This window comes from Physcomitrium patens, chromosome 1 (genome assembly GCF_059467195.1).
Source record: "Physcomitrium patens ecotype Gransden chromosome 1, ASM5946719v1, whole genome shotgun sequence".
NCBI lineage: Eukaryota > Viridiplantae > Streptophyta > Bryopsida > Funariales > Funariaceae > Physcomitrium > Physcomitrium patens.
The window spans coordinates 11,596,835-11,611,642 of record NC_143410.1 but is presented as its reverse complement, the minus strand read 5'-3'; the positions used below and the strand labels follow the sequence as shown (position 1 = coordinate 11,611,642).

At 35.3% G+C, this 14,808-nt stretch overlaps 3 protein-coding genes across 7 annotated transcripts in view; 2 read left to right on the top strand and 1 right to left on the bottom strand.

Moving 5' to 3' along the window:
- Positions 1 to 6,473, bottom strand: part of LOC112282454 (uncharacterized) — a 77,145-nt gene extending 70,672 nt beyond the window's left edge. Inside the window, exon 1 of the mRNA XM_090256303.1 lies at positions 6,465 to 6,473. Within this exon, the coding sequence (XP_090112429.1) occupies positions 6,465 to 6,473 (9 nt within the window). The remainder of the gene's footprint in view (positions 1 to 6,464) is intronic.
- Positions 6,474 to 7,145: 672 nt separating this feature from the next.
- On the top strand, positions 7,146 to 11,653 carry LOC112288852 (casein kinase II subunit alpha-2). 5 transcript variants are annotated; one of them, XR_002971709.3, is made up of 12 exons: positions 7,158 to 7,890; positions 8,082 to 8,211; positions 8,393 to 8,587; positions 8,771 to 8,928; positions 9,535 to 9,625; positions 9,738 to 9,803; positions 10,047 to 10,129; positions 10,306 to 10,369; positions 10,592 to 10,660; positions 10,808 to 10,889; positions 11,142 to 11,212; positions 11,419 to 11,653. XR_002971709.3 is itself a non-coding variant. In XM_024533516.3 (11 exons), exons 1-10 carry the CDS (start codon positions 7,805 to 7,807, stop codon positions 10,865 to 10,867), a joined length of 1,002 nt encoding a protein of 333 aa, XP_024389284.1. In that variant the 5' UTR covers positions 7,146 to 7,804; the 3' UTR covers positions 10,868 to 10,889; positions 11,142 to 11,653. The 5 variants fall into 5 exon arrangements, 2 of the variants coding, with proteins under 2 accessions (XP_024389284.1, XP_024389298.1); XM_024533516.3 differs by having other exon boundaries at positions 7,146 to 7,890; positions 11,142 to 11,653; XM_024533530.3 differs by lacking the exon at positions 11,142 to 11,212 and having other exon boundaries at positions 7,208 to 7,890.
- Positions 11,278 to 13,468, top strand: LOC112288866 (uncharacterized). The gene is made up of 5 exons (XM_090255995.1): positions 11,278 to 11,337; positions 11,894 to 11,977; positions 12,144 to 12,256; positions 12,476 to 12,743; positions 12,986 to 13,468. Exons 1-5 carry the CDS (start codon positions 11,278 to 11,280, stop codon positions 13,244 to 13,246), a joined length of 786 nt encoding a protein of 261 aa, XP_090112121.1. The 3' UTR covers positions 13,247 to 13,468.
- The last annotated feature ends 1,340 nt before the right edge of the window (positions 13,469 to 14,808 follow it).

Below are 14,808 nucleotides of genomic sequence, written 5' to 3'. Positions count from 1 at the left end.
ATATATCCACTTTTATGTGTAGATGATCTTCTTGACCAACTTCAAGGTGTGACCATCTTTAGTAAATTAGAACTTTGGAGCAGCTGTTGGCAAATACCTATTACAAGAGAGGATGTAGAAAAGATAACATTTTGTATTCACTATGGACATTTTGAATGGCTAATTTTACCTTTTGGCTTCTTCAATGATTCAGCTTTATTCATGGATCATAAGAACAAATTATTTTTAGATCTTTTGGATAAGTATGTAATTATCTTTATTGATGATATCCTTATATATAATAATATCATTAAACAACATGAACAATACTTACAAAAAATACTATGTCAATTATAAGATAGTCACTTTTATTGCAAGCAATCAAAATATAAACTTTAGAAGTCAAAAGTCATCTTTTTGGAGCATGTGGTGTCCTCAAAAGGCATGCATATGGAACAAGATTAAATGAAAGCAATAAAATATTGGTTAACCTTCAAGGATACTTCTAAAGTCTTCTCATTTTTGCTAGGTATTATCGCCATTTTCTTTGGCAGTTTGTACACATTGCTACTTCATTGATAAATCTATTGAAGAAAGGTATTCCATTTGAATGAAAACTGGAGTAGCAAAGTACCTTTGATAGGTTAAAGGAGGTACTCATTAATACTTCAATATTGTAATTGTATGATCCCAACCTTCCTTGTATCCTTGACATTGATGTTTTCGACTTTGCTATTGAAGTGGTCTTTCAACAAGACTTTAGTAGGAGCTTTCAACCTGTGGCATATGAATCACATAAGCTCAAAAGGATAGAGCACAATTATACTACTTGTGATTGAGAACAATTAGCAATTATACATGCTACAAAGGTGTGGCGACACTATTTATTAAAAAGCTAGTGGTTGTTTGGACTGACCATTGATCCTTGTTACATAATTTGTATATAGAAAATTTGAAATCATGACATCATTATTAAAAAGAACACTTGCATCTTTTCGATATTTAGCTTCAGTACAAGCAAAGACAACAACATACTATGCTAGACAATTTATTGTGGAGACTAGACTTGAAAAAAATTTGAGAGAGAAGGCAAAAGTTGCTACCATTATTAGTGTCATTGCAAATCTAACCAAAAAGGTAGAATAGAAGGAAGCTATGTATTAGGATGCTTATTCCAAGATGGTTAGTAATTGGCTCAAGGTGGGTGACATACAGTAACAAGATTACAATCTTAGTGATGGCTTCCTCTATTTCAAAAAGTGAATTTAAGTATCCAACAATGCTATACTCAAAAGGTGCATACTTCAAGAGAGACATGATATCCCAATATCTGGATATCTGAGATAAAAAAAGACTCTAGAATAGATCTTAAGGACATGATTTTAGGCAGGTTTGGATCTTGATTTTTGAACTTTTATACATTCTTGTGAATCATGTCAACATAATAAAGCATGCAATGTAGCATCTCTTGAAGTATTGTAATCAATTTTGCTACCTACAACACATTGACAGAAGGTGACAATGGATCTTATTATAAGTTTGTTGTAGATGCCTGATAATCATACCGCAATTGCCATCTTTGTGGATTGACTCTTGAAGCAACTTCACTTAGCCATGATACACTCAAATATTGATGTCCCAATACTTGTACAAGTCTAATTTGATACTATCTTTTGTCACCATGGATTATCTTGTGTCATCATTTCAAATTAGGATCTATACTTCACAAAAAGTTTTTAGCAAGCCTTGTTCAAGCTACTAGGTATACAACTTATTATGTTTACAATCTTTCATCTCCAAACAGATGGACCAATAGAGCGTGCAAATTAGACCTTGGAAGATATGCTATGAGTACTTGTAATGGTTCATCATACTGATTTGGATGAATACTTGACTCCCTTGGAATTTACTTATAATAATAGTATTTAAATAAGTACCAGTTATTTACCATTTTTCCTTAATACCAGTCAACATTTGATTATGCTAGCAACTCTCTATTGTCCCATCAATATTAATAACTCGACAATAGAGGAATTTATACAATGGCCTTATAAAAGACATGACACGGCCTCCTTACCATACAGAATTGATAGAAGTAGTATGCGGATAACGACCAACAATACAAGACCTTCCAAGAGGGTGATCAGGTTTTACTCTTCAACGCCAACTTGCTACTTGTTACATTAATCAAAATCCATAAACTAACACCTTTGTGGCTTAGATCTTTCCACATTTTTATAGTGATTTTTGATATTACATATTCCCTCAAGCTTCCACTACATATTTGGATCTATCTAATCTTTCATGTTTTGCAACTAAAAGAATTTCATACCAAGTCAAAGCACTTTCTGGATTGACACCAACCACCACCACCACTAGTTATAGTTAATAACCAACAAGAGTATAAAATAGACAGCATTTTGGAGCATTGCTACCTTTGCCATGGCAGTGGATGTCCAAAACTTCAATACAATGTTTTTTGGAAAAGTTATCTCATCTACAATGTAATGTAAGAACCTGTACAGAACCTCATCTATTATCAAGAGATAATTTGGAAATTCCATTAGAAACAAAACGAAGATGTTTTGTATTAGTGGAAGAGGATTAACTGTAACATGATATAGATACGATATTTGTATTCTTAACATATAGGGATAGATAGTTAGAATCATGTTTGAAAAGTTATGGAAGTTTCTAGAATTGAAGTTAGATTGGTGGATCAGGTAGGATCCACCATAGAACATTCTAAAAAGAGTTTAGGATAATTATTTAGGTGGGATCTACTATAGAACCTTCTAGTAAAGGCTAAGAGTGGTTATCTACTTGGAATCCATTATGAAACTTTTTAGAAAAAGCTTAGGGGGGTTATTTAGGTAGGACCTATTGTAGAAGCTTTTAGAAAGAGTTAAAGCAATTATCTAAGTGGAGTCCATCATCTAAGAACATTTGAGAAAGACCAGGGTAATAAAATAAAGTATAAATAAGACTAACCAAGTTCTTTTGGAATATATGATCAAATATAGCTTTGAATCCTTTCTCTTAATATAATTGGATTTTGTATCTTCATGTATTATTTTGTTTTGTTCTTATTTTGGTTGCTTAGTTTTGTCTTTCATATCCAATTTTGTTTAGTTCTACTTAATTTTGTTTTGGTCCAGTTTATCTTATCTTGTGATGAAGTTTTATGTTGTTGTCGATTAGAAGGATCTTGGGTACTTGAAATAGACTGGTCTTGTTTCACTTATATTCTCTATAATACAAGTATAATTCTTTTAGTTGATATCAAAAAAATTCTTAGTTGGTGAGAAATTTAAAACATAGCATATTAATTTACATATGTTTTGGCTTTAATGAATAAAATTTTAAAAACTTAAAAATTATTCTTATTACTTGATTTGTTCCTTTTTAATTAAATCTTTGTTATTGGAATCTTTCAAAAAATTGATTATTGCATGCAATGGCTTAAGCAATAACTTATTTGAATAAATTTGTTTCTGATATTGTCAATAATAAAACTTTGATATTATTTTTCAATTCATATCAAAATTGATTAATAAAAGTTTTTTATTCCAATCTACATCGCAAGCATAGTTTTAGAATTTAATTGCATAAATAGTAATTTTTTATAATTCTTATTATAAAAGTAAGAGTTTTATTTTTACTATTCTTTTTTTATTACATTCTCTAGGAGCCATAAATACTTATAAGAATGAATTTAGATCTTATGAGAGTTATGAATTCTTTTCCATCAAAATTAAAAATCAAAATAGAATAATTTTAGATAAGATTGTACATCTGAATTTAACTTAAATAAATCCATTAAAATATTAAAAAATATAGATATAAATTTAAATAGATTTTGACTTACTGTTGAAATTCTTAGCATTTTGATATTCTATCAAACTTCTCTAGCATATTAATCATTGTTTTTTCTATACTTATAATAGTAATATTTTTTGGATTCAATTGTGAAGTTAATCTACTTGCCTTTGTTAAGTGTACTTCTTAGCATAAATATTAAACCTCATTGTTGATTTTTTTATAAGCATAAGAATAATACTTCCATGAATAATATTTGTAATATATGACATTTCTATTCTAAAAGTAATGATAAGTTTTTAAAGATGTATAATAGTTACAAATCTATTCTTATTTTTGTCAAACTTAGCATCTACAATAATTCTTTTTATTTTTATAACATATAAATTTTAAAAAATTATAAGTTAAATTTAAAGTAGATAATCTATAACTTCTATTATTAAATGAGAAATTCCAAAAAAAAAGTAGTCCACTCTTATTTAAAATATATATATTAGAAAAAAAAAATTATAAGTAATCTGCAATCTTTAAAGTTCAATAAAAATAAAATCTTATAAGGCAAGTTTGACATGTGTACCACATAGTGAATTTCTACCACAAGTGGTCAATATGAGCAACATGTAGCCAACTTGTTGGATAAGTGTTTTATCTATGGATTACGTATAGATACATGTAAAGTCGAGTCCTTGTTTTTAAAGCTTTTAAGAAGCTTTTTCACAAAATATTATCAAATTTACTTACTTCTACTTAACTCCTCTAAACCTAAGTAAATATGTATGTCTATGATATGTAGTCTACTTTGTATATCTTTTGGATATATGTTTTGATCAATGTCATTTTTTACTACATCAAAACACAATGCTTCAATAAATAAAAAAAATCAAAGAAATCAAAATATTTTTTAAAAAATAATGAGTCTTTTATACATATTTACAAAATTTGAATTTTATAAAATATTTAAATGCTAACATTCTTAGATAAGATTAATTTATGGTAATTTGAAGGTAAAATTTGTCTTTTTATATCTTTTTTATAAAATCATAAAATATAAATTTTATTTAAAATATTATAAAATATATTATTTCAGATAAAAAAAAACATATTCTTTAAAAGAATACATCTTTGATGACTCAAATACATTTTTTAATGCCTTACCAATCATATATTATGCATTACCATGAATGTAATTGTTTTTGGTAGCTTTTGGATTCCTTCAAATATTTATCTTTAGACATGAAAAAATTAATCAATTTTACCATAACATATTGAACTTTATTTTTTTATTTTTCTTTTCTATATTATTAACTAAGATGTTTTTGAAATTAAGATTCTGATGTGAAATTTTCTTTTCATGTAAATAACATATTTTTTTTGTAGTTTGACTAGTAATATCAATAATAAAATAAAAACACATTGATTTTTTTTAACATATTATTAAAGTTTTTTTTTGCATCAATTCCTTTCCAAGATATAAATTTTTATTTTCAACATCATTATATTTTTTAAAAAAAATATTTGATGAGATTAGAATGGTTTAAGTTTGATAGAATATCTACTTTTATAATAAAAAATTTATTATAATCAGCATGCACCTTTTTAGTTGTACTCAAAAGTTCCAACTAATTTAAATTATAAACTTCTCCATAATGACCTTTGCTTAAAAGTTGTATATTTTGAACACTATTGACATCCTTTAAAAATTCTAAAACATCAAATTTTCTACCTTGTATATGATTTGATTCTTTTAATATTTGAAATAAATATCTTATTAATATAAAATATTCACCTTTGCTTGTCGGGATCAATCTCTCATATAGATTATGATCATTACTTTTTACTTCATTGTAATTTGCGGCATTAACAATATCAAATATAATATTCTTAAATTTTGTAGGATATTACTTTACACATATTTCACTTATTGCATTATAACAAACACTTCAAATCCTAATGGAATTCTTTGAAGGTTTTTTTGTTCTTCAATTGATAAATAATCACATAATACCAATTTTGTTCTTTACAATATTTTATTAATAAATATTTTTTATTTACTATAAGAAATAATTTATAAAATATAAGCCTATACTTAAAATTATTATTGTTATTATAAAAAAAATGAGTTGTTTTAACACCTATGTAACATGATTAAGTTTCTTACAAACATTGCTTTTTGAATAATATGTTTTTTTCTTTCATTTTTTTTTCTATTTGTTCAATATAAATTATACATTGTCTCTAAATGTTGTTTAATTTAATCTTAAATTTTAAATAAATTAAATCTGTATTAAGCATAACTATCATATTGGCTACAAAAAATTAAAATTACTTGCTTTCAAATACCAATTAAAAGCATCCAAAACATTAATAAATACTACAGGATTAATTTCAACAAAACAGCCATAGTATATTCCTACCAAATATTTAAACCTTGTCCTATTGTCACACAACCACTATTAAACACTATCTTTGATTTAAAGTAATATCCTACATATTAAAAACCATTTGTAAAAACTCAAAACCAAATACTTCACTTAAATAGATGGTTTTTGAGATTGTAATGAATAACACAATATCTCAAACACATCAAATCTCTTATAATTTGATGATTACTTGATTTACATAAATTGGATGACTTACAAACATCAAAAAATTATACATTACATTACCTTTCCCATTACAAGATATGTTTTATAATTGATGTTAATTATATATCAGCTATATAGATATAAGCCATATTATCAACAACCTATTAATTTATTTAAACTCAACATATATGAACAAATATTTCTCCACTCTTGTAAGCGTAAGCTTCGGAAACTCTCTTCAAGGATTGGAAACATACCTCTACATGGGCAGGTTCCACAGCATCAAGATTTTCTTCTAGAAAGTTAGGAGAATTAAATCGTCACAAATGTTTTTCAAAGCTGAGTTTTTCAAAGCTGAGTTATTAACTTCTAAAGTGCGACATATGCACAGATTCAAGCTATCAACCTCGTCACGCTTTATCAATAAATCCCAAAGCCAAGGCAAGCCAATGTTACCACATGTTTATAAAAAAAAATTAATTATTCACGTAGTTTACAATATGACCCACATAATTACCACCTAATGTGAACGGAAACCGTCCAGAAAAAAACCACTTTGCAGTCGTGGATTCTTGGTTCACACCGCCAGACTCGCAAAATCCACGAATAGAAACATGGATAGGCGTTGGTCAAGGGATCTTCACACCACTAACGGTATGAGCCCGCGTGTACAGATATAAAAGTGACGTGGCTATTCCCTATAGATGATTAAATTATATATGGTTTTCTGAAAGACATTCATCCAATGCGCGAGGGGGGGGGGGGCTCGGTCGGTCCTCTGCGACGTCTTCGTGTTCCTCGAGCTTGTTGCCTAAATCCGAAATCCGAGAGGTTCCATTGCCGCTGACAAGGCTTCGATTTTTGTCTTGTAATGGTTGTGAGAGCTGGCGACGCTCTCGTAACTTTTTCTCGTGGATTTTTGCAGATTTTTCGTCGTGTTTTGATCTGTTTTCGGAGCTGTGCGGTGGTAGGAACAGTTTGAATCCAACGCCGCTGGAGGTGCTGGGTTTGATTCCGGAGTTTTCGTTGTTAAGTTTTTTGTTCACGGAGCTTGGCGGAGTCGAGAATCGCGAGGTTGGTTCAAGGCAAGTGTGGAGGGGTGGTCTAGAAACCATGTGTGATAGAAAAATGGTGTAATTGGAACCGGCAGGTAGGGTTTCTGACTACATATGGGCTCGGTCCTTGAGGCTGAATATCAATGTCGGGCCCAAGAATGCACAGTAGGGGTCCGTAGCAGGGGTCGGAGGTGCGATTTGTGACACAGAATAATTCTCGTCGGGGAATCTATTCTTTTGGAATTTGCTGAGGGCATCTAAGATATTGCTACGGTGTACGCCAGAGTGGCGAGAGCTGCCGGATCATCCTCTCTCCCTTGGAATCTGGCATAGAAGATTAGAAAGTCAGTTCGGTTGTTGGAAGTGATGTCCAAGGCCCGGGTGTACACGGATGTGAATGTTCAGCGTCCGAAAGAGTACTGGGATTACGAAGCCCTTGTCGTCCAATGGGGGTAAGGACACTGAATGATTTCATTGCAGTAGCATATCGCGTGAATTTCTCCCTCCTTATGATATGCACATAATTCCAGCTCATGTATGCGGATCATCGGGTCAGTAAAAGGGACTTTGGTTTAGTTTCAGATTGTCCGTAGTATACTGGTGCTTGTGCTTTCCCTAACAATTGTGTGGTTTCGTACTGCAGCGATCAAGATGACTACGAGGTTGTACGCAAGGTGGGGCGCGGCAAATACAGCGAGGTGTTTGAAGGTGTCAATATTGTTAACAATGAGCGTTGCGTGATCAAAATTTTGAAGCCTGTCAAGAAGAAAAAGGTACAGATTATGGCTATAGTTGGGACTGACAAGAAATTGGTTAGTCATTTTGGCAAAAGCTACAGTCAGTGTTTTGCTAAAGTCTCCATATAGTCTGCAAGTTGTGGCGATTATGCAGTTAATTTTTGTTGAGAGTATTCTTGTTCTGATCTAATCTCTGGTTCTGGCTGCATCTTCTTAGATTAAAAGAGAAATCAAGATATTACAGAATCTGTGTGGAGGCCCCAATATTGTGAAGCTTTTGGACATTGTCAGAGATCAGCAATCCAAAACCCCCAGTCTAGTATTTGAGTATGTGAATAACAGAGACTTCAAAGTTCTGTACCCAACGCTTACGGATTATGACATACGGTACTATATTCATGAACTCCTGAAGGTAGGTTCTACCTAAACTTTGCTCGGCTTGCATTCAATCATTACACTTAATTTTCAGTGTTCTATTTATCTGAATTTTAGTTGTGTATCTGCTTAAAGAAACGTGCTTGATGCGCCGCAGGGCTAAGAAAAATTGTGGCATTGGCTCAATGCTTGATGTAGTCGTGGCTTTGCCCTGTTTCAGGCCTTGGATTACTGTCATTCGCAAGGGATAATGCATCGAGACGTCAAACCACATAATGTGATGATTGATCATGAGCAGCGAAAATTAAGGCTCATCGATTGGGGACTTGCGGAGTTTTATCATCCTGGAAAAGAGTACAACGTGCGCGTTGCTTCCAGGTCTGCTCCTATCTTTTTCTGGTTTGCTCTAGCAGAACTCATTTTCACCGTCGTGCCTGAGTTGATCATTTATTTGTAGATTTGCACTTGAGGTTAGTTACTCACAGACATGTTCACTTAATAAAACCATCTATTATGTCGTCAATTGCCTTGTACATGAGCCATTCGTTAAGATAATGTAACCATGTTGTTATCCTCTTTTAAGCGACGGATAGGTTCCCATTGTGCCTTTCTCTGTACATCTGAATGAGTATGAGTGGTGTGTTAGTGGAGTAATGTTAGTAGTAGATGTAAGCCTGAAAATCCTCTCCATGAAATCTAAGGGTTGAATTCTCTAACTCCTGTATCTTGTGGTGCTTTTATTGCTCTTGTCAGCTTATCTCAGAGTTTTACCTCCATTTCTCCTGTATGCAACTTTATGTTGGTATGAATGTGTGGATGCTGCTTTTGCTCTTTCTAATAACGTACAGTGGATATTTTAAATATAACTCATTCACCTGAATGACGGTTCTATTATGATTTTAAGTACTTGTTCCCTCAGTGTCGTCACGTCTTTCAGGGATGCTAGTTTTTGCTCATATATTGCAGTGTCTCTTCGTGTATTAGGTACTTTAAGGGCCCAGAGTTACTTGTCGATCTTCAAGACTACGATTATTCTTTGGACATGTGGAGTTTAGGATGCATGTTTGCTGGAATGGTAAGGAATGTATTCTATATTTTGAATTTTGCATGTACATTCCTGAAGCCCATTATCCCATAATGAACCAGCAGGTTGCAAACCTGACAGGCTACCATTTGTTTAATTGTAGATTTTCCGCAAGGAGCCGTTTTTCTATGGTCATGACAATTATGATCAGCTTGTCAAGATCGCTAAGGTAAGTTCAATGTTTAGTAAAACGATCACCTTTGTTGCAGTCTTGTTATCTTTGTATGTTTTGAAACTGTAGCTCTAGTGCGGTGCATATTTTGCTTCGAGGATTTTGGATCTTTCTCTTGCTTAGCATCCTGAGAAAGTCTACTTGTAGATGACTGCATGTCTCTCTCATTTTCTGGTTCAAGAATTTTGGTGTATAGATACATGATTTTCATCAACGGATTTGCTTGGTTCCCGTCATCAGGTTTTGGGCACAGATGATTTGAATTGCTACCTTAACAAGTATCGGTTGGAGTTGGACCCGCATCTCGAGGCTTTGGTTGGAAAGTTAGTTTTCATCCTGGTGGGAGTTAGATCATAGACTTCGTTGGAGAATTATCAGGTTTTCTCTAGTATGATTGTTTTGTGTCAAAAGAAACGATTTTTGCTTCAGAGGAATGTAGTGTGTTAGTTACAATCACTTGGTTTCTGATACGTTGCTTGTGATCTGTTTCATGTTTCAGACATAGTAGGAAACCTTGGTCAAAATTCATAAATGCTGACAACCAACATCTGGTTGCTCCGGAGGTATGTGTCAATTTTCTGGAAGTGCTAGTGAAATTACTTACAATGTATTTTCTACATACCTTTTTCACAAAAATATTAATCTATTAACTGGTTAGGTTTCAAGGATGATCTTACGCATTTAGGCATCAGTTATTGTTTCGATTGAAATTGTTACTGATACCCTAGAAACCCTACTTCCATAGTCTCCTACACTAAATGTGTTACTACCATGCACATGTGCAGGCACTGGATTTCTTGGACAAGCTTCTTCGGTATGATCATCAAGATAGGCTCACTGCCAGAGAAGCAATGGTACACTTTTGATAGCCTGAGTCGTGCGTCTTTAAGGATGTTGGTCGTCCTTTGACAATTTATGGAGCTTCTCAGATTACATGCAATTTTTTTGTGACTTACTACAGCGTAGTTCATGCTTCATTACTGATTTATCTCGTATTTCAGGCCCATCCCTACTTCTATCCCTTACGTTCGATGGAAACAAATAACCGAAGTAGTGCCTGAGACAAATATATTCCATATTCAAGTAAGTTCCGTTCTTATGTTTCTTTCTCTGGATTGTTGTACTGTCGCATAGAAGAATTAATTATATCCAAAATTAATATTTACGGCGGTGTCTGATGTTGTAATGTCTGATGTGCACAAAGTTTTATCAACCCTTAGTTGAATATTCGGTCTTTGAGCTACCTATCAACACGTCATAGATTTAATTTAGTCGGGATAAGTTTGTTTACATAGCACATATGGGCATGTATCTTACTCTGTGCATATATTACAGGTGGGTCTTCAAAACCTGGTGCCAGATGAATGACTTAAGTGGCGAACCTGTGTTGGTGAATTTTGGGCTAGGTAGTCTTCCTATATGATTAGATTCTCCCCTTGGAGTTGCAGGGTCATAGGTGGTTAATTAGTTCATGGCATTGTCCTGGCTGAACGTCATACATGACTGCTATCTCCTCGTTCCTGGACTTGCTGTAGGTTCAGTAAATTCCTCGTTTCTGATGTGAATCGAGAAAGATCACTATTCATTGTAACAGTAGATAGTGAAACTACAGGTGCGACTAATATTTTAAGAAGCATTTGGAGCGAAGGGAAATCGTCTCGGCATCTTTGACAGCTTGTGCTCAACACGAGGGCGATTGAAGGACTCCTTTATAGAACTCTTTGAAATCGTGGTCAGTGTTGTTACTTTCCTTCAGATGAAAATCCGATTCAGGCTTCCTGGGCGTTTAAGTGACTTATTTTTGTTATTTCTGTTATATATTGAATATAATTTCTACCTTCATTTTACATGGAGAGAGCTACGAGCTCAGGACCTGGCCTTTCTGACTGGTAATTATTTGCCAGTATCGGACATCTAAGAGGCTGCCCTTGCTGCCAAGGCATCTCAATTCCTCGAACTAGTCCTTACCCAGCTGATTTAGTGTAAAGCTTAACAATATTTCTGCCAGGAATTTAGTCTGCAACTACATATATGAGTAAACATGTGCCAGATACATTCTGTTTCTGCACGTCTACGCGGGGGTGTAGTCTGAATGTTTTGCTCTTTGGATCGTACTTCATGTGATGATAACGGAAATTTACCCTGCATTTCGGGGTCGAAGAATCGAACAGGTAGTGTTAGTGTAGTTTTGTGTATGAAGTTTTTTCGCTGCTAGGCATTTAAGATTCCTTAGATCATTTGTGCAGATTTACACGGTTCCGCACGTTGTCTGCAGTTGGACAGTTACGTGTTCTCAAAGGGCTAAACCATGATGTGAAATGAGAGCTGCTCCATCAGCAACACGCCCCACCACCAAGTCCTAAGCTTGATGCTCAGTTCCGAGCGACATCTCCATCTTTCTGTGATGTTTCTGTTCGAGCGGACATTTTGGTGGTTGCCGCCACTCGTATGTGAAAAGGCACGTGATTCTTCTCACCTGCATATTGGTCATGTCTCACGAAATGTGTAACCAGCTCTTCACACGAGAACATCCCCGCAATCCCTTATGGCTCAATAGCCGAGTCACATTCCGAGCGAATTTGTGACAGGGAATTGAGGGAGCCGTTACAGCTTTTGCAATTGAGAGGAAGAGGAACCATGAGCACCTGAGAGAATTCATGCTGTCATAGAATCCACAGCGATCGTAACACGCCCAGTTCGAGACTCCCGCCTAGGAATAATAGCCAGATCAGTGACTTTGGGACAGATAGAAACATTGTCAGCCAGCCTCGTGAAGTCACTCGCATTACTTCACATTCCTCTTTCCACTCAGATCATCATGAGAACTATGACCGTCGTGACAATTCCCTGGATGCTCGTTCTGACAGTCACATGAAGGGTCGCTCCGACCACCGCATGAGGTCTCGCGGCCCTGACAGGAACAGCAACTCAAAAAATGTGAACTCTTCTACCCTTTCCTCTTCACTTTACATTTATTACTGATAAAACGGTTTCTTCTGATTCCTTACAGCTACTCCAGGTTCAATATTTATTTTAGTTTCTGTGTTGAATTAAAGCAGGCTTTGGAATGATTATAACACTAATTTAATAATTTCTGCAATGCACAGATCTACAGTGGGCGGAATAAGTGATATTCTCTTGTTGTGGCTGATGCAATGCATGTGGTGTAGCTCCTGCAGGTGCATGTGATCATAAGTGGCCAAGTGCAAAGCGTGTTCTACAGGAAGTGGACGATAGAGAACGCTACGAAGCTGTGTCTCAATGGCTGGGTCCGAAACTGCAAGGATGGCACGGTAGAGGCTGTGTTCTCCGGCAAGCCCAGTGCAGTGGACCATATTCTGGACAAGTGCAAGACTGGGCCAATACGGGCGCGTGTGGCGAATGTGAAGGTGATCATGGCTGTCGGGCCTCCCAAGAAAGGTTTTCATCAAATTGGATGACAGGCGCTGGTAGCTACTCAATCACCAGGGAATAGAATTATTGAGTAACGTTGCAGGTTCCAGCAAGTAGGGCTTTTTGGTATCATTTCAGTAATAGAACCAGGGAAGACCAATGACATGACTGCCGATTCAGCAAAATTGTAAGCGTTGTATTGTGCATGTACGAAAGAAGATGTGTGATTTCAGTTTGTGCTCACACGCATATGAAGAGAATTACGAACAGCATTGACTATTTGTGCATGCTGCCGAAAGATTGTACCCATCTGCGAAGAGTTTTGGATGAGTGATCACAGTACTAGTGGTGGGCCTACACTCTTGGCACTGATCATTTATGCAGCTGAACAAAGTTTTGTGCTTAATTCTGTTGAGGCTGTGCAATGATTGTGCCAACTTGTTGAAAGTTATGACTTGAATGTGCAACTTCAGAACTAACATGCAAACCATTTATGGGACTTTGCAAACGCCATTAGGAAGTAGATGAAGACGTTTTGGCAGATAAGGATGTTGAACCAGAACAATTACACATTAGAGACCTGTCTCAGGGTGGGACGAAAAACTTCTAAGATCATTTTAGAGCGGATTTGACCCGCAATCCCGTTCAAATTGGAGGAGATAACTGGTCTTTAGATGGGGTTTTGAAGAGTTTTTTAAAAGGATAAGATCTAACTCCAAATTCCGAGAGTACGCGAATGATGACGTTGCACAGGCGGCCATGGTCATTTTGACCACGTAATTCGTTTGAAAACGAGTAAATTCGATTTCTTTCAGTTTTTGGAAATTTCCTTTTTGATTTTAGTTCAATTTTTAATAACTAACATACAAAATTTGAAGATTTTAAAACTCAAAGGTTTCTGCATGTACATTATCTTATCATGTTTCAAGAATCTTACAACCTTGGGGATATTCAATGCAACGAATTAATGTATAGGGTTGGCAGTGAGTCTGGGGTCCGTCCAGCCAAGGGCATTAATGGTGACATATGCGGCATGCATCAGAAATGAAGTAAAAGGCAGTTTACAGGCAGTTGTCCCAGATGGCAAGCAAGACGAGGAAATTGATGAGGAGCTCATCAACAAGGCTGCTTGCTAAGTTGGGTGTGTGTACACTCAAGCCCCATCGCTGCTGCTGATGCTACTGCTGGTAGTGGTGGTGGAGTTCAACCATCTGGTAACGTCATCACCGAATACTTAACTAGAGCATTCATGGTCAGTCTGCCTCTGCCTGCAACCTGATGAATTGCATCTGCCAATGCTCTCAAGTGATGATTCCTTGCAGCAGCAGCAGCAGCAGCAGAAACAGCAGAACCAGCAAGGACAAAACATGCTTATCGTCCGACTTTCAGTTGCAGGTGGCTGGGGAGAGGCCCAGGATGATGAACAAGCCAAAGCCTGCTGAATCAGGGTCTCAGATTACCACATATGCAGGTCAATACGCCTCGCCTGTGACCTGGTGGCTATTATGGCCTGCGACCTGGTGACATGTATTCTGCTAGCAATGGCGTATGATCCATCTTAGTGCCTTCATGGACTCCAGTAGCGTTGGGAAACTGTGGTGAATCATAT